General features: G+C 37.5%; 1 protein-coding gene across 1 annotated transcript in view; it reads right to left on the reverse strand.

Moving 5' to 3' along the window:
• The window catches only part of plxna3 (plexin A3), a 171217-nt gene that overhangs the window by 46100 nt on the left and 97310 nt on the right, over positions 1 to 27807 (reverse strand). The window contains exon 9 of the mRNA XM_081349760.1: positions 21923 to 22037. Within this exon, the coding sequence (XP_081205886.1) occupies positions 21923 to 22037 (115 nt within the window). The remainder of the gene's footprint in view (positions 1 to 21922; positions 22038 to 27807) is intronic.

Here is a 27807-nt window from a genome sequence, read left to right on the forward strand (position 1 = left end):
CACGATTTACTCACCCTCAAGCCAGGTGTATATGACATTCTTCTTTCAGGCGAATTCAATCGGAGTTATTTAAAAAAATGTCCTGGCTCTTCCAAGCTTTATAATGGCAGTGAATGTCTGGAGAAAATTTGAAGCCCATAAAAGTGCATCCATCCATGATAAAAATACTCCACACAGCTCCAGTGGGTTAATAAAGGCCTTGTGAAGCGAAGCCATGGGTTTTTGTATTAAAAATACCTATATTTATAACTTTATAATCTAAAATAATTAGCTTCCGCAAGACGACCGTACACATACTATGCAAGTCGACTTGCGCCACAAGAGTAACCCGTGACGCATGACGTAGGAGTTTCGTAAGCTTAGACGCCTCTCACGGTTTAAACAAATAGGGATGTGCAACAAACTGAAGCTCCTCTTCTATTATATACAGTAGAAATCCTCCAACATTTATAGTTTATAAAGTTTTAAATATTGGTATTTTCCTTTACAAATGCATGATTTCACTTCAGAAGGCCTTTATTAACCCCCTGGAGCCATATGGATCACTTTTATAATGGATGGATGCACTTTTATGGGCTTCAAATTTTCTCCAGGCATTCACTCCAAATATAAAGCTTGGAGGAGAAAAGACATTTTTTAATATAACTCCGATTGTATTTGTCTGAAAGAAGAATGTCATATACACCAAGGATGGCTTCAGGGTTAAATTGAAATTCAAATAAATTCACATAATTGACAATTGGCACAAACGACAGACAGACAGACAGACAGACAGACAGACAGACAGACAGAGACAGAGATAGATAGATAGATAGATAGATAGATAGATAGATAGATAGATAGATAGATAGATAGATAGATAGATAGATAGATAGATAGATAGATAGATAGATAGATAGATATGGATTCAGATAGATAGATAGATATCTATCAATAGAACAAATCACCATTTCACAAATGAAATCAGCTCCTGACCTGCTGCTCACTAGAGTGGCTTTCACGGCAGTCTCTTTAAAAGTTCTGAAGAATCCCACAAGAGGCTGATTCGAGGTGATGAAAATGAGGGGGACAAATTACAGCTCATGGAGGAGTGCTAACAGATTGCAGTCATAGATATTTAGCACAGGTGATTTTGCTAATGGACTATAATGGGCTTTTCATCAAGTTTTTGCCGTTTAGAATCGGGGCGCAGCTGCTCCATCATGTGTGTGCACTCAAAAGTTTTAGCACATGACATCATTAGTTTGATCCAAAAACACCAATTGCTAAATATGTTTTTAAAGCTCTCTTGAAAATTTTTCCAACCATAACTAATAAACTCACGCAATAATATGAAACCACAGCATGTTTCAAATGCAATTAATAGAGAAAAACGATCTATCTATCTATCTATCTATCTATCTATCTATCTATCTATCTATCTATCTATCTATCTATCTATCTATCTATCTATCTATCTATCTATCTATCTATCTATCTATCTATCTATCTATCATTAGTTCTCTCAACTTATCTAAATCATTCATCCATCCATCCATCCATCCATCCATCCATCCATCCATCCATAAAATAACTTCTCATAATGGTTTGGCCAGTTGTTTTCTGCTGTGACTAATGTCAATTAGAAACCTCCCCCATTATTTCTCTTAACAAACCTGTTAACAACATCCATTGCCTGTGTATATTCTTCTCAAATTGAAGGCAACTGCACCCTGAAGACATTTCCTGCCCCTTCCCTCTTAATGTCAGTTTGCTTGTTCTCATTAACAAGCTCCAATCACTACATAATTATGAATTAAACAAGCCAGGGATGGAGTGTTTGCTGAACGTGGCTTAAAGGTTAGAGATGAGCTGAAGAGCTTGTTAACTAAAGAGCAGGGAGGTAATGTCAGCGTTTACCAGTACATAACTCATCACGCCGGGAACACTGCATATATAATGTGTAGTTCTGACGTGAAGCCACATCAATTGAATTCTATATTAATGTGCCATGTTGCCATGGTGGCCTGTAAACAGCTTACGCTTAGGCTAATGAACTATATTACGCACAGAGAAATTGTTTATTATGATTAATACATTTCATTACTTAAAGAACATCCGCATCTTTGCATAATGTTGTGGCTAAAACCCAGTGACACTAGGCTGTAAACATGTAAAATTATTACAGACCTTAAAGAGATAGCAAATTAGGAGTTGAACTACTTCAGATTTTCGACATTTGTGACTAAAGTTGAGTCGACCAGTCGCTGATGACGTCAATTTTTGTACAAATAAGCCTGAACCTCGAGCTGAGACTCGAACGCAGATTTTCTTGTGCGCGGCTATGACATATGACACAGCACTCCTACATAACAGCTTATTTTCATTTCTTATTTTCATGAGTTATTTTGTCTTTGGGTCATTATTTTTGCTACTTTGGGTGATATTTCTCACAGATTTCTGCTCGTTCTAAATTAGATATAGATAAACTAGTACAGCAAAGATTAGATTCATATGAATACATTAGTAATGAGAGAGCAATTGTGTGTGAATTGCACCTGGCAGCGTCTCTCTATTAAGTTGACTAACTATTTAGTTACTAAAACATATATGCAAGAACTTTTCAGTTTTTAAGCTATTTTATTTCTGATAAATCACAGAACCGTGTTGACAACATTTCTGCGTACTGAATGTTTCTGTGTGCGTGCAATGTGTGTGCGTTTCAATGCAGCATGCATTAGTTTAGAACGGCGATTAACTTACATGTACAATAAGCTGTTTAAAACATGCATTCACCGATAAATTTTGAGCATCCAGATGGTATAATCAAACATATCTTGTGGAGTGCTCTCAGATTATGCATTTATATGCAATTTTAACTGTTGGAAACGGAGCGTAAAAGTGGACTTCATAGATTTCTTATCCTATTGCGCCCTCTATAAGCCATGATCAGCGACTAGTCGACGTCAAGCTTAAAGGAGAACTCCGGTCAATTAACATTGAGCTCATTTTTTGTACATTTGGAGTGCTGTCAATACAGAGAACAACGACAAAAATCGGTGTTGCCTACACCGTGTTATCCTCTTTTTAAAATTTGCACCCTGTTGACTTCAATGGGGCAAGTACTAAACCTGCTTTTAGCCTCTTAACATCCTTGATGTGTCATTACAAGTGCACAGAAAATGTCCAAAGTAGTCGATTGCCGAGTTCACGCGCGTGATCATAGGTAACTAAACCTATGCGCGTGAACTCGGCAATCGACTACTTTGGACTTCACCCGAAAACAGGATGTAAACACAGGTATGTGCGCTGGCTTAAATAACATCATTTTTATTCATATTTTTCACATCTACTGCAGTCAGATTCACCCGTGTTAACTCTAATGTAATCACTCACATTGGCTGTGCACTTGTAAAGACACATCAAGGATGTTAAGAGGCTAAAAGCAGGTTTAGTACTTGCCCCATTGAAGTCAACAGGGTGCAAATTTTAAAAATAGAATAACTCGGTGTAGGCAACACCGATTTTTGTCGTTGTTCTCTGTATTGACAGCACTCCAAATGTACAAAAAAATGAGCTCAATGTTAAAATTGACCGGAGTTCTCCTTTAAAGCCTCATGGCAGAGTATTAAAGCTTACTAGTCTGTGCAACCCCTAAATGATATAATTAAAAACTAAACGATAAAAGTAATATATTCAAAATGTTAAAACATACTATCTACTTTCCCACAACACTGCAAACAATGGAGCTTGAGGTTGATTCTTTTACTACAAAACATTTTTTCCCCCAAAATATCTCATAAATATATATATATAAAAAATGTTTTATGTTGTAAGCAAATTTTTTAAGCACAAACATAAATGTGTGATGTTTGTGCTTAAAAAAAAAACAATCAGTCTTAAAGTCTTCTAGCCTGGGAAAACCCAGACAACTTCCGGCAAATTTAGATTTGCTCTGAAAGTAGTCTGGCAAAGAGCTCATTCAAGCCCATTTCTAATCCGGCGAAATCACGGCACCAATCAGAAACGTTGAGGCGGGGTTTACACAATGACGATCGCTCTGATTGTTTTTTCGGTCTATCCAATTGCGCCCAGAGGAATTTGAGCGACGTCTGTTGGTGAAGCGCAACTTTTATGCATTATTATTCAAATTGCAAACACATTAGGACAGTCTCCATGAAAGACCCACTGGCAGATGAACGTGCTACTACATTTCTCTCCGAAACGGTAGGAAATTAAATTAGATTTAATAGAGGATTTTAACTGTGACAAGATGATTGAAAGGGCAGTTTATGTGACAGGATGCACGCGACAGATCCGTCCGATAAAGATGACGAAGTAGTCTGTCCCAAAGCTTACCTACTTTTTGCTACAGATTCAAAACTAAAAACATTTTCTTCACAAAAAGACTACATACTTTAACCCTCTGGAGTCTGGGCTGTTTTTGGGGCCCTTGAGATGTTCTGACATGCCCTGACATTTGTGCCTTTTTCAGTTGCTTATAAACATATTAATGGCAAAGGTGTAAATTCACTCTATAAAGCACAAACAGGGCTACAATAATATGTGAGCCACATGTATGTACATGTTTTCATTTTTGAGAGAATAATATTTATGCATGGATATTGAAAAAACTAAAAACTAAAAAACTAATGGATGTCCTCGCCTAGAATTTTTTCTTCAAAATTATGTGAAAATAGTCTTGCTTTATTGTTCACATAAAACCATACATTGATTTAAATTGATGTAAAACAGGTTTTGCTTGGAAAGGCAATATGCGAGGAGTGGTTTACACCTGAAATTAAATGTCCCACCCACTCTGCATAATTAGCCATTCACACGGGTGTGAAACTGGCTGAGCCACAATGCAAGGACAAAGGATATTTAGAAGAAGACTTATATTGACCATTTAAGATTTTGCTTACATCTATCTTGTACATATGTTTTGCTATTTTATTAAAAAGGTTAAAATTACAACAATAATTACAATTTCAACAATATTTCAAGTGTACTCTTTCTTTGTAAAAAAAAAAAAAAAAAAAAAAAAAAAAAGGATTATAGGCCTACATTTTATCTATGTATTCATTACTTTGAATATAGCCAACATTGGAACAGCTAACATCTTAGTTGATGACTTGACAAAAATAGTAGGCTATTTTATATATAGAAATTGCTAAACAAAAGCTTATTTGACGAGGCAGTATATTCTACAGTAAAAACTGTACCCAAATCTACTGAACAAAATGTTGTCTTTCATATTTCGCCTGACTGTAACGTTTTCATGAAATATTAGGGCATATAAATGTTAATTTGCAGTTTACGTTGCTTATACAAATAGCCTACATTTTATTTCAACATATTTCAGTCGATTTTTACTCATCTCAGTATAGCAATACAGTTTGCTAAAAAATCATCATTCGTTGACGATAGGCTTTTGACGCGCGATCTTCGCAGTAGGTTAGTGAACGCACCAGAGAAATGCACATTTATTATACATAGTTTTTTTGTTTTGGATGGTTTTGTTTAGAACCAGCTTTCTGTAAATATATTTCACATTTTTTAGACGTGTGAGGCGAGTAGGCTCATGATTCATGATGATCTCCAGTTCAAGCACCATGTTGTGATTGCTAGCCTATATTTACTTTAAATCCAGGAAATTTGTTAATGAAAAAATTATTAAAATTAAGATACAATTGATACAAAACGAAATTCGTTTTAAAGGATTTGTACTTTCTGTTTTGAGGTCTCTGTGAATGTTTGAAATATCTTTTAGTGTTGCTGTGGTAAACAGCACGCAACTATGCCGTTCATTCATTCATAAACAGAAACCCGAGAAGGAAAAACTTACTAGTATTCCTCAGCTCGTATTCCTCATTATTCCTCACAGTGCTGCGTTGTAAACAAGTAATGTTCTGAATAAACTTGTGTTTTGGTTTTCTCGAGCTGATACAGTGGGCGTTCACAGGATTGCGCGGATTACCTCAGCCATTTGCGTTTGAATAGCACGCGCTCTCCGTGGGCGGAGTCACATTACATTTGAATTAGCTCTAATGAGGTCCACTGGAATCGCTCTTTTTAATACAGATTTCACAAGATGAGAATATTTGTTTTTTATAGAAATTACTTCATTAAAAAGAAGAGAATTCAAGCTTCATGCCTGTGTGTCTGAATGCCTGTTTGACTGAGTATTCGCTGAGCTACAGCTCATTTTCGGACGCGTTTCAGAATGGACTACACGGACAGAGAGAAGGCAGAACTCGCTTCGTGTTTATTTTTCTTTATTTGGCAAAAAGCACAACACTTTGTTTTTATTGTGAGTATACACAAAAATAATACACATTTAACAGAATCGATTGATGTATGAAACTTGTTTTGTAAAATCAAAGTCAAAAGAGAATTTTGGGTCTCAATCAACTCATAAGGAAAAAAAGCGAGCAGATCACGCCGGCGTGATCTCAGACCTCTGAGGGTTAATGGCGTAGTGTAACTTAGGCGAATTGGGACGCAGCATATGGCTTTACACGATGACGATCGCTCTGATTGGTTTTAGGTCTATCCAGTTGCGCCCAGAGGCATTTGAGCGACGTCCGTTGGTGACGCCCCTTTGGATATGAGTTATTAATGAAGCTTTGCCAGACCATAACTCAGTTACTACTGACAATGGTCTGGTTTTAACCAGGCTAAAAGTCTCGTCTTACATGATTTTTGTAGAAATTTTTATTGCACTTTTTTTTTTGCAGTGTTGTATTGAGCTAAAAGAACTCTTATTGGTCAAAAGTATTTTTGCTTTATGAATTTGCAGCTTTAAGGTCAGCAAACCTATAAAAAAACATAAAAGCACACCTTTAAATGGGGTAAACACTGTACCGCTTTAACAAACAAGAGGCTGTATCCATGCACTACAAAAAACTAAAATCGTCAAATAAAATCTCTTTATGTTTCCGTTTACAGTGATTTAAACAACGAATTGCCCCATTCGGCTTTCAAGTAAGGTTCAGTGCCTTTCTGTGTGACATCATAATGCCACCGCCCGTGTTTTTATGCATCTACAGTAACTGTATCCCTTCATCCGAGCAGCTGCTTGTTTTCCCCAGTAGGGCTTTTCCCTCGCACTGATTAGCACCCCATTAGGAGAGGCCTGGCAGCTTACTGCCTGTTGACAGTCTCTCCATTAACCTTATTGTGCATATCCCGCTTATCACACAGCTAAGCACTTTTCTCCGTTGAAACATAAAAAGCCGGAGCGGACGAGGGAGAGAAATTCATGCCACACATTCAGAAAAAGCACGCTCTCTCTCTCTCTCTCACACACACACACACACACACACACACACACACACACACACACACACACACACACACACACACACACACACACACACACACACACACACACACACACACACACACACACACACACACACACACACACACACACACACACACACACACACACACACACACACACACACACACACACACACACACACGAACAAACAAGGAATCCAATCTTTCACTGCAGGTCTGCGAGAGGAAAAAAACGAATTGTTGCTTACATATATAATTTCCCGAGCAGTCAGTTGCTCAGTCACTCACTCCCGTTTTTCCATTCCTTCTACCCTGTTAATCCCATTTTCAGTCTTCATAAGCCATAATCCATGAAATATGCTCCCTTCCCTCAGTGCCGAGAAAAATAAATTCAGTCTCCGGATCACTTGGGAGCTGTTCCAATTAAACGTTACATGATATTTTTTTGACCTTATTCTTCGGCTAAGGCTGATTTTTTTTAATGGCCTGTATAATCTGAGGCGCAGCGTGTGTGTTGAAGTTTCTAAAGCTCTGATTGGTTGATTGGAGCTGGATAATATTCTGAAAGTGTTTGAAAAGACAAGACATACAAATAACTACAAATTATAGTCCATATGGAAGTGTCAGTTGCAGAGGCTGAACTAATCATCTACTCTACAGCAGTGATGAAAGACGCATTCAAAAATGTGATTTGGAGAAATGGCAATCAAACAATATACTACATAAATATGATAATCAGAAAGTACCATGATATATGAATATGGTAATCAGTTCTCTGGTACGTAAATATGTAAATCGAACAATGCCATGGTATTTCGGTCAAGGTCAAATAAGGATGCCCAAAATCATGAAAAAAAAAAAAAAAAAACCGCTGTTCTTAGAAATATCATGTTCGTAGAAATGAACATATTTTCAAAAAGAAAATTCAAATACAAATATTTTAAAACAAAAACTGCTTAATATGTAAAAAAAAAAAAAACAGTATAATGAATCTGTTTATTAACAGTATTTAAATAATCTATCTCTATCTATCTAATATTAAAATGCCCCTCAAAATATAAAAATGAACATTAATTCAGATATTGAAGTGATGTTCTTTGTCTATATAATCATCAGTGCATTGACACATGAGATTTGTTAAAACAGGTTTAAAATTTAAAATTATAACTGTAATTCTGAATTTATACAAATAAACTCATAAAACCTATCGAGAAAAAAAAAAAAAAAAAAAAAAAAAATTATATATATATATATATATATATATATATATATATATATATATATATATATATATATATATATATATATATATATATATATATATATATATATATATATATATATTGATTCCAGAAGGGATTTAACAAAATATAATATTGTTATATAATATTGTTTGTGGGGTATTGTAAATGATCACACACACTAACTGTACGCCTATATATTTAAACTAAATATATACATAAATCTCAAAACATTATGAGATTGCACATTCTTGAATCTTTTGACAGCCCAGGTTTCATTTCATCTGTCGCCTGAGGCTGTTTACTTGAGGCCCAGGATATTGATTTAGCATTGATATTGAGATACCAAAGACTGCTATGATACTCAAGCCAAAATCTTCGTATTGATTGAACACCATCCATAAGATACACAAAGAATAAACCTCCATTTAAAGTATAAATGGAGCACTTGCTATCGTAGAAGCTGAAAGATGATCGTTTGGCACAAACTCCCTAAAATATGAAAGCATAAGATTGCCGGTCCCACTTCGGCTCTAAAAGTCTCTTATCAGAAGATCTAGGTGCATCTCTGTTTTAGCAGTAAAGTGTTTGCTAATGTAAAAACAAGATAGCTTATCGTTATCGCCAGCGGCTGGCATGAGAAGCGAGGACGAGGGCACTCTGTATGAAAGTGTCTGAGTCAGGCCTGTTTGCTGTGCTTCAGCGACGCATCGAGACCGGCGCTATGTAATGGCTGGCTGGTGACAGACGCCCGCCGTGTCACTTCCTGTACGGCTACAGGGTCCGGCTTGAAGGACCACAGCACACAGAGCCTTTCCTGCTGAGCTTATGGAGTCTCTGTCACTCATCCCACAATTAATTACCTCAGCCCACAGCTCCTTAATGAAAGAGTCGCCCCACCGAGACGAGACGAGGCTGGAGAAGAGGAGGAGAGATTTGGGAGAGAGCAGGAGTGTGAGAGAGTGAAAGAATGCATTGTGGGAACAAGAAAACAGATTGAGAAGGGACAGAAGGAGAAGTGACACTTGGAGAGCACAAACGAAGAGAGAAAAAAATGGAGAGGCAGAGCATCAAAGTGAGAAAGAGGAAAAAATTTAACGTTATGTGAGAGAAAAAGGGGGGGAGACGCCGGGGTCCCGTTGGGAATGAGGCCAGTTTGAAAATGTGTGCGAGATCTTCGTGGCCATTACTCTTGGCGAATCGTGTCCCTGCAGTGCTGCTCTTTAAGGTTAAATACATACATAAGCTAATTAAGCTTCCTGTAATGATAAATGTTACGGAGGGAGAACGATATTACGGCACAGCAGCCACGCTGTCAATCAACGTCACTCTCAGATCATGACACAGCAACACTGAATAACGTCTATAGCCTAATAACTCTATGTCATACTGCTTTACAGATCAGTAATTCACATTCAAGTATGTTTTGACATTTCCAATATTGTGAATATACATTATCATAAACTATCAAATAATGTTACCAACATTTATAAACCCACTATAATGGAAGCCAAATACTGGACTTTTACTAATACGAGTAGTTTTGCGCATTCAAACTGTCATAACTCTCTGATTACCTAAACAATTTATTATTTTGTTATTCAATTTTTTATTCACACGTCACACAAGCATATATATATACAAATTAAACAGCAATGCAGATCTGCAGTGGTGTTGTATGCTATGACGGCAAAACAGAAAGAGACTTAGAGCTGCTCACACTGATAAATCTCCTACATCAGCTGTTTCAACGCTACACATCTATATATACTGCCAGAATGAACACTACGCGTAAAGTTTTATACTCCAAAACTAGCATCCAAAATCCTCAGAGGAACATTACATTTAACTCGAAATCTCTCCCTTAAAACAGACAGTTTTACTCTTGCTCGATCCCAAAAATCAAAAACATATCCATCTTAGAGACCACACAATAAGAGGGAGACTTAAAAATGCTTTATTCCAGATGCTGAGGAATGAGGGGCGTGAGTGCGGGCCATAATTAGGGGTCCGCGGTCCATCCATTCCCAGAGGTCACCTACCATACGCATAACAAACACGCTGAAGCCTCATCAACCCCGAAAAGAGACACGCGCCGTTGTGTAGGAGGACATCTACGCGCGGTATACTGATATAATCAAACGCATTTCAATACAGATGAGAAGGATGAGACCCTTATTAGAACACAGAGTTGCATTCAAAACCGGTCCAATCCAGAAAGGACACACTTACAGTCGGTTTAATTGGCAAAGTGAAGGTCAAAGAATGTGTGTAAATGAAAAGACGACGAATTTAAACATGTCGGCAGTAAGAATGCCAGTCACAGACTGCAGTTATGGGGTTTTTTTCTACCATTTTAACTTTATGTGAAGTTATTTTTAGTTATTTTCTTGGTTTTGTTAGATAGTAAACATTTTAAAGATAACCATTTTATTTCACTTTAAGCCATTTCGCTTCATGATAATATTTTAAGCAGTAGTTTGCATCTAATTGAACTAAAAACAAAAAATTAAACCGTGAAATTGTTGCAAACCAGACCCGTTTAACATGACGGGGGGTGGGGGTGGGGGGGTGTTATTTCAATAATTATTCCACTTATGCTACGGTTGCCACACCTCAAGACATTGTTCAGATGTACTTCAAGATATTTGTCCTGTTTTTGCCCTCTTGTGTGTAGGACTAATTTCTCACGCATCTCATCCAATGCCTCAATAACGAATTCCAAAACGTAATTTTAGAGCTAGTAACGGAGGCTTGAGCCATTGATAGCAGAGTAATGCAGTTTTTAGAGAGAGAGAGAGAGAGAGAGAGAGAAATAATTGGTCGGTTTTAATCTATTGTTTAATATCTTTATTTGCTTGGTCAGTGTCGTTTGGGTTTTGGTTTTGGTTTTATTGTGTTGCAGGCTGTAAGGACCTTTGAAATAACTGAAATCATTTGGCGAAGTGATATGGACATGTAATGCGGTCAAGACCTGCTGGAACTACTTTAGACGTGCATTTCCTTGAAAATAATTGCACACCGTAGAAAGTCCTTCAACCAGTCAGATTCAAGCATTCAACAGCCCCGTAGTATAATCAATAATACCAAATTCAGACTTATTCTTGACTACAGCACAACATCTGCAGGAATGTTTACGCATCTCTGTTTATATTTGTCACGCTGTAATCTCTGCACTGATTTAGTCTATTGTTGTTCTCCATGTAGTAATTATCTGTCCCCTGACCTGTTCTACAATGCTTCAACATTTAAAGCTGCTAAAATTTGCACTCTGATATGTAAATGATCATCATTCTTACCCACTCGTTTAACCACTATTTCTCTATTTATTTTTATCTTTTCGCACATACACTGCAACTAATGTGCAAATTATTTAGTGACTTTCAAAAGGATCTAGTTTTTGTCAATACTTTGAGGCAAATCGTTGAGGAAACAAGTCTTGTGGGACCTTTAGCACAGTTAACGAATTATCTTAAATGTATTTTAAACAAAACACAATTTCGAGCAGCATACTGTTGCTATAGTAACTTCCTCAGGAAAACTTGACTTTGCTCAGCATCTGTTTAGTTACTGAAATGTTTGAAACCAGTTAAAACGATACATACACTAACATTAAAAAGTTTGGGGTCGGTGGGTTATGTTTTTGAAAGAAGCCTTCTGCTCACTAAGGCTGCATTTATTTGATCAAAAATACAGTACAAACTGTGAAATATTATTACAATTTAAAAAAACTGTTTTCTATATTAATACATTTAAAAATGTAATTTATTCAAAGCTGGATTTCTCCAGACATCAGTCTCACATGATCCTTCAGGCTGATTTTCTGCTCAAACATTTCTTATTATTATCAATGCTGAAAACAGTTGTGCAGCTTAACATTTTTCAAAGAAAATATGATACTTTTTTCAGGATCCTTTGACATACAGAAAATTAAAAAGAACAGCATTCATTTTGAACAGAAATATTTTGTAACATTTAAATGTATTTACTGTCACTTTCACTGTCAATTTAAAGGAGAACTCTGGTCAATTTTAACATTGAGCTCATTTTTTTGTACATTTGGAGTGCTGTCAATACAGAGAACAACGACAAAAATCTGTGTTGCCTTAACCGAGTTATTCTATTTTTAAAATTTGCACCCTGTTGACTTCAATGGGGCAAGTTTTAAACCTGCTTTTAGCCTCTTAACATCCTTGATGTGTCATTACAAGTGCACAGAAAATGTGAGTGATTCCTTCAGTGAACACGAGTGAATCTGACTGCAGTAGATGTGAAAGATATGTATAAAAATGATGTTATTTAAGCCAGCGCAAATACCTGTATTTACATCCTGTTTTCGGTTGAAGTCCAAAGTAGTCGATTGCAGAGTTCACGCGCATAGGTTTAGTTACCTATGATCACGCGCGTGAACTCGGCAATCGATTACTTTGGACTTCAACCGAAAACAGGATGTAAACACAGGTATGTGCGCTGGCTTAAATAACATCATTTTTATACATATCTTTCACATCTACTGCAGTCAGATTCACCGTGTTCACTCTGAAGGAATCACTCATACGGCTGGGCACTTGTAATGACACATCAAGGATGTTAAGAGGCTAAAAGCTGGTTTAAAACTTGCCCCATTGAAGTCAACAGGGTGCAAATTTTAAAAATAGAATAACTCGGTGTAGGCAACACTGATTTTTGTCGTTGTTCTCTGTATTGACAGCACTCCAAATTTACAAAAAAATGAGCTCAATGTTAAAATTGACCGGAGTTCTCCTTTAATGCATCCTTGCTGAATAAAAGTAGTAATTTCTTTCAAATAATAAAAAATCTTAATGACCACAAACTTAATCACAAAAAGTGAACCCTGATTCTTGTGCTTTCTATATTTAGTGCACACAATCCCAGAGTTTTTCCATTTAATTTGGACCCGAGCTCAGATTGAAAGAGTCCTAATCAATATGACTTTGGAGGACCCTCAAACAGATGTAGCAATACTCTTCTTGTAAAACACTGCAGTGGAGAGAGAGCTAGAGAAGCCGGCTGCTGTTCAGTGGATTAGGCCCAGGGCGTATGAGTGCTGCTGGGAGCTGGAGAGACCCCGTTACACTCGCCCTGTTTACAGTGTGAAGAGTGTTTTTATGTCAGGGTTTTTGAAGCACCTCTCAAAGCCTGGGCCAAGGCATCGGGGCAGAGCTTACACTGGGAGAAGATCCACTTCACTGAGACTCTCTCTCTCTCTCTCTCTCTCTCTCTCTCTCTCTCTCTCTCTCTCTCTCTCTCTCTCCCTCTCACACACACACACACACACACACACACACACACACCGTGTGCTTAAGGGCCTGGATCACTGACTCACACACTGATCAGAGCAAAAGAACGCCTGAGCATTGTGAACGTAAAAATAAGCCAGTGTGGTAATCACTGAAAGAGCCCACATATGCTCTCGGCCCACGCCAACACGGATTTCTCCCCCGGCTAACTAAATGACAGTGAGCTTGTTTATCGCTTGCATCCGGTCCAAAATTGGCCTGAATATCCTAAAATGACAATGGGAATTCAATGATTCAAAAGTTGCTCTGTTCTAAAATCTCGTGAGCTGCAGACTATAATTATGTTGCCTTCTAAGACACCTTGTAGCCAAAATCATCACATATCCTCCTTTTGGTTTGCGTTCTGGGACTGGAGTTGAACCGATCTTTCCGGCCTGGAACGCTCTTTTCTGCAGTGGAAATGTGCGGAGCGGTTCAAGAACGGACAAAGAACGGCAACCCGCACTGGAACCGTGTTGGTGGAAAAGGGGTAATATAGCCTTTGCAGAGAGTGCAATCCCAGAATGCACTGCAACAACAAAAAATCCATCCGGAAAAATAAAAAACGAGTTAAAGGTGCATTAAGCAACTTTTCATGTTAAAAATACCCGTTTTTCTAACCCATACATGCTTAAACAATTGCCAGATGGGCTGAATGAGCCCTTCTATGATCTCTGCGATTGCCTCTATAATCCTGTACAGTAAAATAAATAAGAGGGATTCGGGACGGAATCAACTGGGCGTGACGTCATGCGCGTTCACGCTCACCTGGCTATGTCTGGCAGGTTTGTGTATTCGCCGCCATTATCCGCATCAGCGAAGACAACTCAAGTGACTTTGGCAAAAGTAGAAGATGGATTCAAAGAGACCGGCTTCTAGTTCATCCCAAACCCCAACGCAAACTCCACGTAACCGCGTGCACAACTCTGGTTGCAGTTTCGCGTGTCGCCAAAAGGGGGCATAGTTCTGCAAAAACTCAGAGACTTGCGCAATGTACCTTTAAATTTAATAATAAACAGAGTATTTAAAAAAAAAAACTACACTTAATGCGCTAAACATACTCTATTTGGGTTGTCAAAAGAATCAGAACCAAGTCGGTACTGACATTTTTAAATTGAATAATTAATTGAATAATAAATAAAAAATATATTATAAAACTTTTACAATACATATAAAACAAAAAGACAATAAAATACACATATATTAATACCATAAGTAGCTCACTATAGGTTTTGTGTGTTTGCGCACACAATGAAGTAAACGTTTCTGATGGAGCGTGTGAACATGAGAGTGACCAGCGCTGGCATTTCTCCTGACGGGACGGGACGCTCTCTGAACTGCTGTCACTGGCACTCTCCCCTCCAGTATCAACACTGGATGACTCACCACTTTTCGCTGACTAACTCTTTTTTTGAACGAGAGCGAGAGCGAGGGGGGTGATAAGAAGATTGTCAGGCATAGTGCTGGAGGGGAAGACAGACAAACCGAGAGAGAGAGACAGAGAGAGATGGGCATATCTCAGCGCTGCTGGCTGCCTCTGATAAACACTGATAAGGCATCTCTTTGATGTTCAGTTAAGTGTAAAATTAAAATGCGCCAAAAGCCGAGGGGCGCACGGCACCCCCTTCTGCAACTGAAGACGGGAGGATTTTCCTCTTTTCTTGTTGGCTCCTCCCCTGTGTGCCTGTGCGTCTCTTTCTGAAATCAGGCAGGTGTTAATCGTATGGGTGTCTGTCCCGTCGTGCTTATATAAAGTCCAAATCAAATATCAAATCATTTTCAATCTTTCATCTGGCTATCATTAAGCCTCATTATCCACACGGCCTGGTTACAGATCCAATTAGCCTTGTTTCTCTGAGCCGTGCGTATAGTTAAAAATTTCTCTAATTGAAAAACTGTAATGTCAGAATCACAGGTATGAAAACACTTAGTTGCCTGGCAGCTTCTACGGCTGTTATGACGGCATAAAAAAAATGGCACTGACCAAATGAAATATTAATATGTCTGGAGACGCTTATAGAAGCTTCTAACCTGATTTGTCACATCTGACCAAACAGATTAAGCACTTTATTGGAGTCGCATTCTACACTTTCACTGCATCTTATTTTTATCTTCCATCCATCCATCCATCCATCCATCCATCCATCCATCCATCCATCCATCCATCCACTGTATCTATCATCTTTCCATCTATTGTATCTTTCCATCCATCCATCCATCCATCTATCTATCTATCCATCTTTCCATCTACTGTATCAATCCATTTTCCATCTATAATGCAACTCCATGTAGGAGATAGATAGATAGATGGAAAGATGGATAGATACAGTAGATGGATAATTTCTAGCTATAAACCCTAATACATTATATGTAGTTTTGTATTTAACAGAACTATATTACATTATATCATATTACTGTATACAAATATATATTTTGACGCATTTAAAATGTGCAGCTAAAATAAACTGGAATAATTTTTGCGGTGGAGCCAGTGAAAATGTTGACAGGGCATGGTATATCTGTTATATATTTTTATTTAAAAAATTTTTGTTTGATTTGTAAATTTGACCATTTTTTTCAGTTATTAGCCAAAACATGAAAATAACAAATGCCTTATCTCTAATACGTTGCTTCTGAGGCTCATCTGGCCCAAACTCTCACCTTCACTCACGGCTGTGACATCACAACAATGACGACGTCATAACTACAGCATCAGTTCCATAAATGTTCCCTAAACTGGGTGGACTGGGGAGCGAGCTGTGGCTGAAACCAGTCTATAAGCGGTGGAATAGACGGCCGATTCACACTTGGATTCAAATCCGCATCTCGTCTCATCTAAAGCTACAGAGTTAGTTAGCTGGGCCACTTTGTTCCTGTCGCTGTGGTTTTACTCTGTAATCATGATGCAAAGAAATGCAAGAGAGATATAAATAAAGCAAATGCCCTCAGAATCTGGTATCCAAGCAGCTGGAGTCTCACGTATGCTGTTTTCCTTTCACTCCTCGGTCATCGAGTGCAGTAAAACAGAGAGGCAGCAGTAACTTCTCAACCTCTGAAGGCAGCGGCCTACAGCTCAGTCAAGTGTGTAATAATGTGCTCAGACAAGAAATGAAAAGCAAAAGGAGAGAAAGAAATGGAGTAAAGGAGAGAGGAAAAAGGAAGGGGCGGGAATACAAGATGTAAATCTATTCACAGATTGGGCCAAATCGGTGCTAAGACTATTATTTTCCCTCACCGCAACAGAATCTTGGCTGGAAGCACGACACCAACCCAGACATTAAACACTTGGGCCCATTTCAAACATCAGTAACCACAAACAAAAGGCACCAACAAAAAAGTTGGCCAAGTTATTTGGCTCGATACTCATTAGCACCTGAAATTCTGGAAGGAATTACATTGTAGATACCCCTGAAAACACTCATGCATCCATCATACCGCTGCGCAAAAAGGAGAATTATAAAATCAACGGGATGAAACTCTGATTGACTCAAATCGGCTTTGCAGAATGGAAATATGCACTCTATTCTAACACTTCTGCAGAAAATCATCTGCACATGACACAATTTTCTAAATGGTTACTAGGGGGATTTGAGGGTTACTTATGTTTTACTGAGCCCAAAAAGAGTCAAAATACCTTCAGCCAAACCGCATAGTTTTGCGAATGACATCTGCAAATGTGAATCCTGGGTGAATTATGTGTACATTATACGATATATTAAGAAGTTTTAGTGTACATTAGCTATGGCATCCAAGTTGAGAATTTCATTTGTGTGAAAAATTTGAATATTGCAAAAACAATTAGCAAAAACAAAATGCGTTTCACCAACTAATATCAGGATAATAAAAAAAATAATAATACATGCATTCCAAATGATTATGCAAATTGGAATTAAGTTTTAGTTTTTCAAATCAAACTCATTGATGGTATTGTGTCTCCGGGCTCTTTGGATCACCGAAATCAATCTCAGACACCTGTGATAATTAGTTTGCCAGGTGAGCTCAATTAAAGGAAAACTACTTAAGGATGTTCCACATTATTAAGCAGGCCACAGGTTTCAAGCATTATGGGAAAGAAAAAAGATCTCTCTGCTGCGGAAAAGCGTCAAATAGTGCAACGCCTTGGACAAGGTATGAAAACATTAGATATTTCACGAAAACTTAAGCGTGATCATCGTACTGTGAAAAGATTTGTGGCTGATTCAGAGCACAGACGGGTTCGTGCAGATAGAGGCATAATGAGGAAGGTTACTGCCAGACAAATTCATCGGATTAAGAGAGCAGCTGATAAAATACCATTACAAAGCAGCAAACAGGTATTTGAAAGTGCTGGTGCCTCTGGAGTCCCGCGAACCTCAAGGTGTAGGTGCATAAACCTACTATTCGGCCACCCCTAACCAATGCTTACAAGCAGAAACGGTTGCAGTGGGCCCAGAAATACATGAAGACTAATTTTCAAACAGTCTTGTTTACTGATGAGTGCCATGCAACCCTGGATGGTCCAGATGGATGGAGTAGTGGATGGTTGGTGGATGGCCACCATGTCCCAATAAGGCTGCGACATCAGCAAAGAAGTGGCGGAGTCATGTTCTGGGCCGGAATCATGGGGAGAAAGCTGGTAGGCCCCTTTAGGGTCCCTAAATGACCTCGACCAAGTATCTGGCCACTTTCTTCCATAGTACAAAAAGAAGAACAGTGCCTTCCGTAGCAAAATCATCATGCATGACAATGCACCATCTCATGCTGCAAAGAATACCTCTGTGTTATTGGCTGCTATGGGCATAAAAGGAGAGAAACTCATCCCCCCATCCTCCCCTGACCTCAACCCTATTGAGAAAGTTTGGAGCGTCCTCAAGCAAAAGATCTATGAGGGTGGGAGGCAGTTCGCATCAAAACAGCAGCTCTGGGAGGCTATTCTGACATCCTGCAAAGAAATTCAAGCAGAAACTCTCCATAAACTCACAAGTTCAATGGATGCAAGAATTGTGAAGGTGATATCAAAGAAGGGGTCCTATGTTGGCATGTAACTTGCCCTGTTAAGATGTGTTTGATTGAAATAGCTTTTGATTTCAGTAAATATGACCTCCTAATGCTGCAAATTCAACAAATTACCATTTTCTGTTCTTTACAACATAAAATGTTTTCAAACTCTGTTGTGCATATTGATTTGGAACAGTGCATTTTGAGTTTTTTATTTTAGAAAAAAATACCCGTTTTCGTTGGGTGGTTTGTTCAATGAAATTCGACTTATACCCTAACGCAGGGGTCTCCAACACGTCGCTCGCGAGCTACCAGTAGCTCGTGGCCTGATTGGAGGTAGCTCGCCAAGCGCTGTTCACATATTGCGTCTTTTGCGCGCTCAAGTTCGTTATTTCAAATAATTGAAGCGACGCGCTCATTTTTCCAGGCGCAGCGAGTCAACATGAAGAATGGGATTGCACCCAAACAGTACGCATGTGTTTTTTTCTTCTCCGTAAATAAATCTTGTACAGAGCTACAGCAAGCGTTTTTCGGTGGTGGAAATCCATTAGCCACTAATTTTTTTTTGTCGTTGTGGAGAGCGCAGGGCTTGGTTGCATAGCAACGACAGACGCCACGGGAAAATCGGACCGAATTTTACTATTAATAATAAAAGATAAGCTAATGTGCATTGTGAATGTCAGTAATTTATCTTTTTTGACTCATTATTTTTATAAAACTGATTTAAAGGCTGAAATATGCAAGGTTTATCTTTTTATAAAAACTTTTTTGTCAAAACTTTATTTGAACTTGTAACTGTTAGTAGATAACATGTTGCAAGAAACTCCTTTAACATCTGGCCATCATTTTTAATGTTATTATTTTAATGTTTATGTAAACAAAAAGTGCATATTGATGCTAAGTTTATTTGTTATTTGCTGGTTTTTGACATAAAACTTGGTGAATGATTTCATTGTGTAGTATTAGTACTTTTTGAACAGGATTCTGTGATAACCATGATCATTTTGGTCTCTATAATCATGAAATAAAATTGTCATGCCATTTCATCTCTAGTTATGATCAACTAAAATCAACTAATTATGTGTTTTTTACAGTATAATATGCAAAGTACAATTTTCTATATATTTTTTTTTTTTATCTCTGATTCTGTTATTTTCTCTGACATTTAAGGGTGACATATATAGGCCTACAAAAACTATTTTAGGTCTAAAACAGTTTGGATAGTTGTTAATATGAGAGTTATGAGACATTATTTAAGGTATTTAAGTATTGTATTACATGAGTAGCTCTCGGCCACTTTCATTTTTAAAAAGTAGCTCTCAAATGAAAAAAGGTTGGAGACCCCTGCCCTAACGGTTGGTGACTTTACTTATACTGACCGTCATTTGCATCAACTATTTAGGAAAATCAGTGTAAAATATAATTTGCATAATAATTTGGAACGCTGTGTAATTAAACAATAAAATAAACCCAAAATTTCTATCATACAGATTTTGGAAAATTTATCCCCACAAATGAATTTGTAAGTGGCTTATGGTATGTTGGTCTCTATATGTGATTTGAGTCTCTCCTTCAATGGAAGTCTAACGGAATATTTTGAATATTTCATCAAGCATAATACATTTTTATAATAATAATAATAATAAAAAAAAAAATTAATTCAAAATGCTTCAAAAACGAATAGCACACCATCACTAATGAACACTCAGTGGTATGTGTCCTCCTAAATAACAGCTTGTGAAAACTGGATTTCTATTCCAAGTCAATGACATTTGCAACAATTCTTCCTTTTATCGTCCAGTGTAAACACACGTCAAGGGAAAATGTCTTGGCTTGAAATTTCAAGCAAGTGTCAAACTAGACTAAAAAGTGTGTAAGAAAGTTCCCAGTGTTTCACAGATAATGAGTGAAAGAACAGATTGTGTGATCTACACATACAGATGGACACTTGTGAGAGAAACAGGTCCAGGTTGGGTTCGTTAAGGCCTGAGGGGCTTGTTGGATGTCAAAGGAACAGCGTATCCAAACAGGAAAATCTGTCATTATTTACTCACCCTCATGTTGTTTCAAACCCTAAAGTTGCCATTTATTCTGTATGCCACATAAAAACTACCAGCATATGGGTTTGGAACATCATGATGGTGAGCAAAGGACAGAATTTTACATTTTTAGGAGACCTACTCCTTTAAATGTGTGTATGAATTTGAGATGGACACATACGTGGTTCTGTTGTCCTCACTTCCTGTTCCTCCAGAGAGCAGGGCACAAAAGCTTGTATACTCTGTTTAAAAGAATGCCAACCCTCGAGGGAACATCACAGCAAAGGAAACTGAGAACAGATGAGCCGTTCTGAACATCTGAATCAATCTTTCATTTGAGAAAGAGAAACAGTGAGTCATCTGAGCCACACTGAATCATAAATGAACTCATAATACAGCTGAATCTGATTATGCCACGTGGCACCGCTGCAGATCAAACCCTCGAGACTGGAACCGTTCAGACTAGGAACGCGCATGAGAAATCGAGTAGTCAAGTACTTGTTCAGCACTAACTGATTGATAATTAAAAAGGCAATTCAGATTACTAGATTAGAACTGATTTTCAATTTTATGGTGGGAAGAGAATGCGAAGAGTTTAACGGACTGCTGTTTTTTGTTATTTTTAACAACTTAAATATATTTTTTAATAAATAATCTTAAATATAAAACATCAAGATTTGAAAACAAACAGTAATGATTAACATTTCAACTGTGCTAAACGTTTTTTATCTAGGGTATATATTTTAAATAATGTATATATTATTATTATTATTATTATTATATTAAAAATAAATAATTATATATGTGTGTGTGTGTGTTAAACATTGTTTTTTAATCTAGGATATATATATATATATACATACTGTATTTTAAATAATTTATATATTATTATATAATATTATATAATATAATATTATATTATATTATAAGTAATTATATTTGTGTGCCTTATCTTAATTCTTAATGTCTGACTAATTAAGTTATTTGGTTTTCATTATGTGTTTGAATTCTTCACAACAAAATACCAAATAACTCTGGTTAAAAATAATGTGGTTAGCTGGTCCGGTTTGTTTCTTACCTCTGCGCCGCTCACTCGACCTTCCTGGAAAGAACACTCGGCTACGTTATTAGTGCAGATGTGACGATATTTACACCAGTTGCAGGGGAAAGGGCTGCTAACACATGACGAACACCTACAGAGGAGAAAAACAAAAGAGTGTTACATGAGAGATGTGTTCCGAGCAAATGAAACAAGTAATCTGTGAACTCGACCCGAGTTTCTTCTCACTTGAGAGACAGACCACAATGTAACTAATTATGTTGACTGACTATGCTTTATAGTCTTATTCCTAGTTTTAGTTTAAAAGTACAAAGTATATTAATTCAGTGTTTTAATGCAATCACAAGCTGGCTTTGATGTAACATTATATTTTATATACATTTATATATTATATGCATTAAATAAATACATATTTAAAATAGTGCTGTCATCTAATGTAAAAGTTTGTATATATATATATATATATATACATACATACATACATACACACAAACTGTATAGACACTGCCCGGCCAAAAATAGGCGATGTTTGGATTGAAATAGGCAAAAGCTTAAGACTCTATGATCATTATTGCACTGATTATTATGTTTCTAGCATCTAATATGTTTGGCAACAGTTTTTCTAACCCTAATTGATGGAGTGTGTAGCTTTTCATTTCTTACACAATCATGTAGGAAGACACATCATGGCCATATTCCAGGATGCCAATGTCAAGAAACATTAGGCTCAAATTGTGAAAGAATGGTTGTGAAAAGCATGAAGAATCATTTTCACACATGAATTGGCACAAGAACTTAAACTCATTGAAAGTGTTTGGGATGTGCTGGAGGAGACTTTGTGAGTGCTGGACTCTTGCATTGTTAATACAAGATTTGACCAAAAATGTATGCACCTCTTGATGGAAATAACATCTCAAAACATTTATTTATTTATTTATTAAATAAATATGATGTTATTCATATGCTATTCATCTGCATAGTTGTTACAGTATAAATTAAATATAATTAATCTTTGTTAAAGCTACAAAAGTGATTTTCTCTGTATTTTTTCAGACATCAGTGGGTATATTAGGTATAATAGACTAATATAGTCCACTTGAAGGCGTGAATTAAAAGGAGTGAGCAAATTCAGACACTGACATCACTTTTGCATAGTTATGCTTAATTAAAAATTATTTGAAACTGGCAGCTCCAGTAGTAATGAAAATATTTATCTTGAACTCAGTCTTGGAAACTAGCAGGAATAAACCTTAATTAAACTATTGAATTATCAATTAAAAAAATAATTTACACCTGCATGATATTACGCTGAAGCCACATTAAACCAGCGGTTTGGGAAATGGATGGATGTATGATTCAGCTGCGGGCCTCATCTTCTAGTCAGACGCTGGTGTGACCGTCACAGTGCATTATGGGTATTCTCTAGTACATCGGTTGTACACTTGTTATTGTGGTGCATTATGGGATTGAATGAGTGCACTTGATAATGCCCACTATGGCTTCTGACACCACTACAAATGGCTGTTCCCTCAAATAGTGCCCTATTTATGGGTATAGGGGGCGATTTCAAACACAGCCAAGGTCTTACTAGGCATACTAGAAACGCACGAAACTGGTACTTGCAGTCAGTAGAAAAGGGAAAGTTGGAGAGGATTATCCAATGACTCAACAACCAAACAAGATCTAGATTTTTCAACCACTACCCCAAACCACCCACAAACACAAGAAGTGGGAACTAGAACTACTTCATCTTCAGCAGTGACCTAAACTCTTTGTCCTCAACTGAACCTCTGGCTCAAGTCATTAATTCTCTCAATTCTTCGAATACTTTGCCTATAAATCACATCATTGTCCTTGGGAACATCTTGAACGAGCCCCGGGTCAGACTTAAACTCTCATAGAGACTCTCTCATTGTGAAAGAAGACGGCGCCGTGGAAATCTGAGTGGTCAATATGTCACAAATCCACTCTTTCACTTCAACACACACAATTAATCCTCTAGGGCCATTGAACACCCGACTCGTTCATGCCGCTTCTCAATTAGTCATTAACCTGACCCTGAAAAAGCCTATCAGACAGAGGCCCTAATGACATTCTCAATTAAACAGTCACATCCCGCCGAGAAACAGAAGCGGGCGACACCTGTGGACTCGAGCGCGGCGTACATGACGAAAGGCCAATCGCCCCACGAGAGACACTGTGAGAGCGTTTGCGGATACTTCCGGCAGGGCAAGTTTTCCCACCTCACGCTGTCTCTCATTTGCCACCATCCCGCACGGAAAGCCTGCGCAATACGCCATCCTAATCACGTCTTTCCCTCTGGAGGCACGCTTCAAATCGCCTTCAGAGAGCACTCGACAGTCCAAGCACACCACACCTGGAGCTGCATCGCTCAGTATGATCTCGTTTCGCTCCCCTCGCTCTCGCAAGGGCCCCGGGAGGAGAAAACATCTGAAGCGTTTGCAGGGGCTAAATTATACAGTCCGCTTTTCTCTGGCAGAACAATTGCATGGATATGAAACCATACAAATTATCATGGGTCATTTAAAACGCGTTAATGCAGTTTCTTTGCAGTATGGATGCATTTTAACTCCCTAAATCTAATATCGCTGCCGACGGGTGTGCGGTGTGGGAGTGTTTTTAGTGCGCTGGAAGGGAAAGATGCAAACTAGAGCTGATGGAGGAGGCGCAGCGCTCCACTGCAGCTGAAATGCGCTGTAAATACTGCAAACGAATCTGCAAGTCTCGCCTGAAATATGCAATATGCTGTGTCAGGGGTTTAAGGCCCATCAATTCACTCAGCTTTAATTTGAGCGTGGGCTGAAAAACACAGCACGGCCAAATGGTGACACCCTGATGAAGTGAGTATTTCACCATCAATGGGAGTCTGGGCTGGACTTTCAGCTCGGGCGAAACAGCATCAAATCATGAGACTGTGCACAATAGTCAAACTGAAATGAAAAAAAATGACCATATTTAATTTCTTAATACAAGTTTCTGGCCTGGATTCATTTGTGCACGTTATAAGAGAGGTAAAAAAAAAATCTTTCAAACAAAAATTAATAACATGGTAATAATATGGTCCACCTCGACAATGTCTTTCATTTTCAATGACATCACTAACCTTTTCCCAACCCTCCCATCCAATCACTGGGCTCCGTTCTGTATGGAAAGCCCACTTTAAAAAAAAAAACAACAACTCCTAATGGATAAAATCAAGCTTTTGGGGTGACGCGGATTCATTAAAGAAATAATGTATATACACTCAGAAATGCATATTGAAATCTGAACAAAATGAGACTAAAGCTAAAAATTCAATCCTAATTAAAATAATTGGCAAAACTTTACAATAAGGTTAATTAGTTAACATTAGTTAACATGAACTAAGAATGAACAATACTTCTTCAGCATTTATTAATCTTAGTTAATATTAATTTCAACATTTCATAATACATTATTCAAATCTAAGGTTGTATTAACATCAGTTAATGACCTGGAAACTAACATGAACAATCAACAAACAAAGATGAATAGATACTGTAACAAATGTATTGCTCATTGTTAGGTAATGTTAGTTAATACGAATACTAATGAACCTTATTGTAAAGTGTTACCAAATAATTACATATTTATTTTATAATAAGATTGCTTATGTATATATATAAAATGTATATATATATATGTGTAAAGTAACTAAATTATAAAACTTATTTTTTTCAAATACAAATTTATATTTTTATTGCAAAACATTACTGATTGTCTTGCTTTCAGCACATTCTGACTAATGCTTCCAAGACTATCACGAGACATTTATGCAAAATCAACAAAACATGTTAGCTAGATAACATTATCTTGGTGACACATCAGCAGAAACCACAACAACACAGAGGAATACATAACAGAAAACCAACCCAAATTTTGCAGGGCATAAAAATCACCAAATGTTCCTTATTGTTGAGCCCTGCATCTACTCCCTCAAAACCTATCCAACTCTTCATAAAAACAGTGAGCGAGGACACAGTCGTCCTTTGATAATGCACTTCCTGGTAACTTGAGGACACGCATATCTAGGTTGAGCAATAAAACACAAAAGAGTTTCAAATGTTTAATGAATGCCCACATTCACATCCAAAACTAACTAGCACTAGAAAGAAACCCTCCCTAACAGCTGCATGGGAAGATGAAACAGAATAAAGTGCTTTGGCTTTATATAAGCCATTTCATAACAAAATATCCTGAAAAGCACTGCGCTTCCTCCCCTGCCCCCTCTCTCACATCACAGGTGGTCATTATCCCACTGGGAAAGACGAGGTTAAGAGGGGGCTGGGGAAGGGTCTTTGGGTCTGGGTGGTCAAAGAATTGTGGGAAATAAAGATGGAGGCAGGAGATTGAGGACGAGTGAGTGCCGTCCACAGGCGTCACACAATTGGCGGGCTAAACGTTCCCACAGGGCTTTTGTGAAAACAGGAAATCTGGCTCCGGCTATAGGCCACGCTGGCAAGGTAGCGTGCCTCGCTCGGACGTGGGTTGCCATGGCAACTGCCGAGCCCGGCTGGATGGATCAGCACGGGCGCTTGTACTTACACACATAAAGAGTGGATTGCAGAGTGTGGGTTTGTGCATCTAATTTTCTATAACACACACAGTACCTGTATATGTAGCACCAAGGTGCAAATTGCAGTCGTCACGTAGCGGCTCCCTCCAGTTGTCATATTTCATCTCCCTTTTGTTTTTTCGCTTTCCTTCCTTTGATAAACCAATTCACATTTCCCCTCCAGTTTCGATGCAAATCACAACTGGAACGGCCGAAATGGGTTTGGAAAAACAAAGGAGGCGCTAACAATGCGTGATTGTGCTCGCTGACTGGGTTAAGTGATGTAAAGCGTTCGAATGAAAGGAGGAGTGGCGGAGGGAAATAAATGAGGGGGTTCCTATCATCCGGGACGCAACAACACGTCTCCACCCACTGCATTGACTCCACGGTGACTGAAGTGCAAATGAACAGAAATATATAGAGCGTGGATCGCTCTTAGGCCAAAGTCTGGCTGTGATTACAGTGTCCGGACTGAACTGAGCCAACACTCAAACTCCAATGCAGGGTTTGTCAAACTTTTAGATGCCACTGACCCCCAAATATGATCATCCATGTGTGAGGGACCACCATCCTAAAATATAAAAGCCAGCTATACATTAAGTATAAACACCTCATTATACTGCGAAAAAATTATATTATAAATGTTTAAAATATTTAGTTTGGTTATCACTGTAGTACTGTATTTATCAAATGTATTTATTTGTTATTTATTCATTTTAATCAATTTATTTATTTAGTTAGTAAGTTTTATCAAATGTATTTTTGTAATTTTAATTATTTAAATTAAATATTACATTTAGATAATTAGAATTAAATGTAGTTTTTTCTTCAAATTAATTTTAATTTATTAATTTTATGTATTATTTAAATCAAGTTTTATTTATTTAGTTTTATAAAATGCATTAGTTTTAATTATTTAAATCAAATGTATTTATTTTAATTAATTTAAATTAAATGTATTAATTTATTAACATTTATATTTAAATATAATTTATAATCATTTATATTTTGTTAGTTTAATCTTATTTTTTATTTATGTTTATTTTATAAATAAAGGTGACTTGACTAAGCAGAAGCAGAGGGCTGCAATAACTGAGTGCATATATGACCTGAATCACAGATTGAAATTATTCCAGCAGCAAACAGCTGGACCGCACCGCAATTACACACCAGCGCAAACACCTTTGGAGCAATTACACTCATTTACTGACCACAGACCGAGCTGCAACAAAAAAATATTTCTTTTTACTGTGTTATTCTAAGAGAAATTATTTCTCATAGTTTCTCATTTCTCATTATCTCTGAAAAG

This window comes from Scardinius erythrophthalmus (genome assembly GCF_964197995.2).
Source record: "Scardinius erythrophthalmus genome assembly, chromosome: 20".
Taxonomy (NCBI): domain Eukaryota; kingdom Metazoa; phylum Chordata; class Actinopteri; order Cypriniformes; family Leuciscidae; genus Scardinius; species Scardinius erythrophthalmus.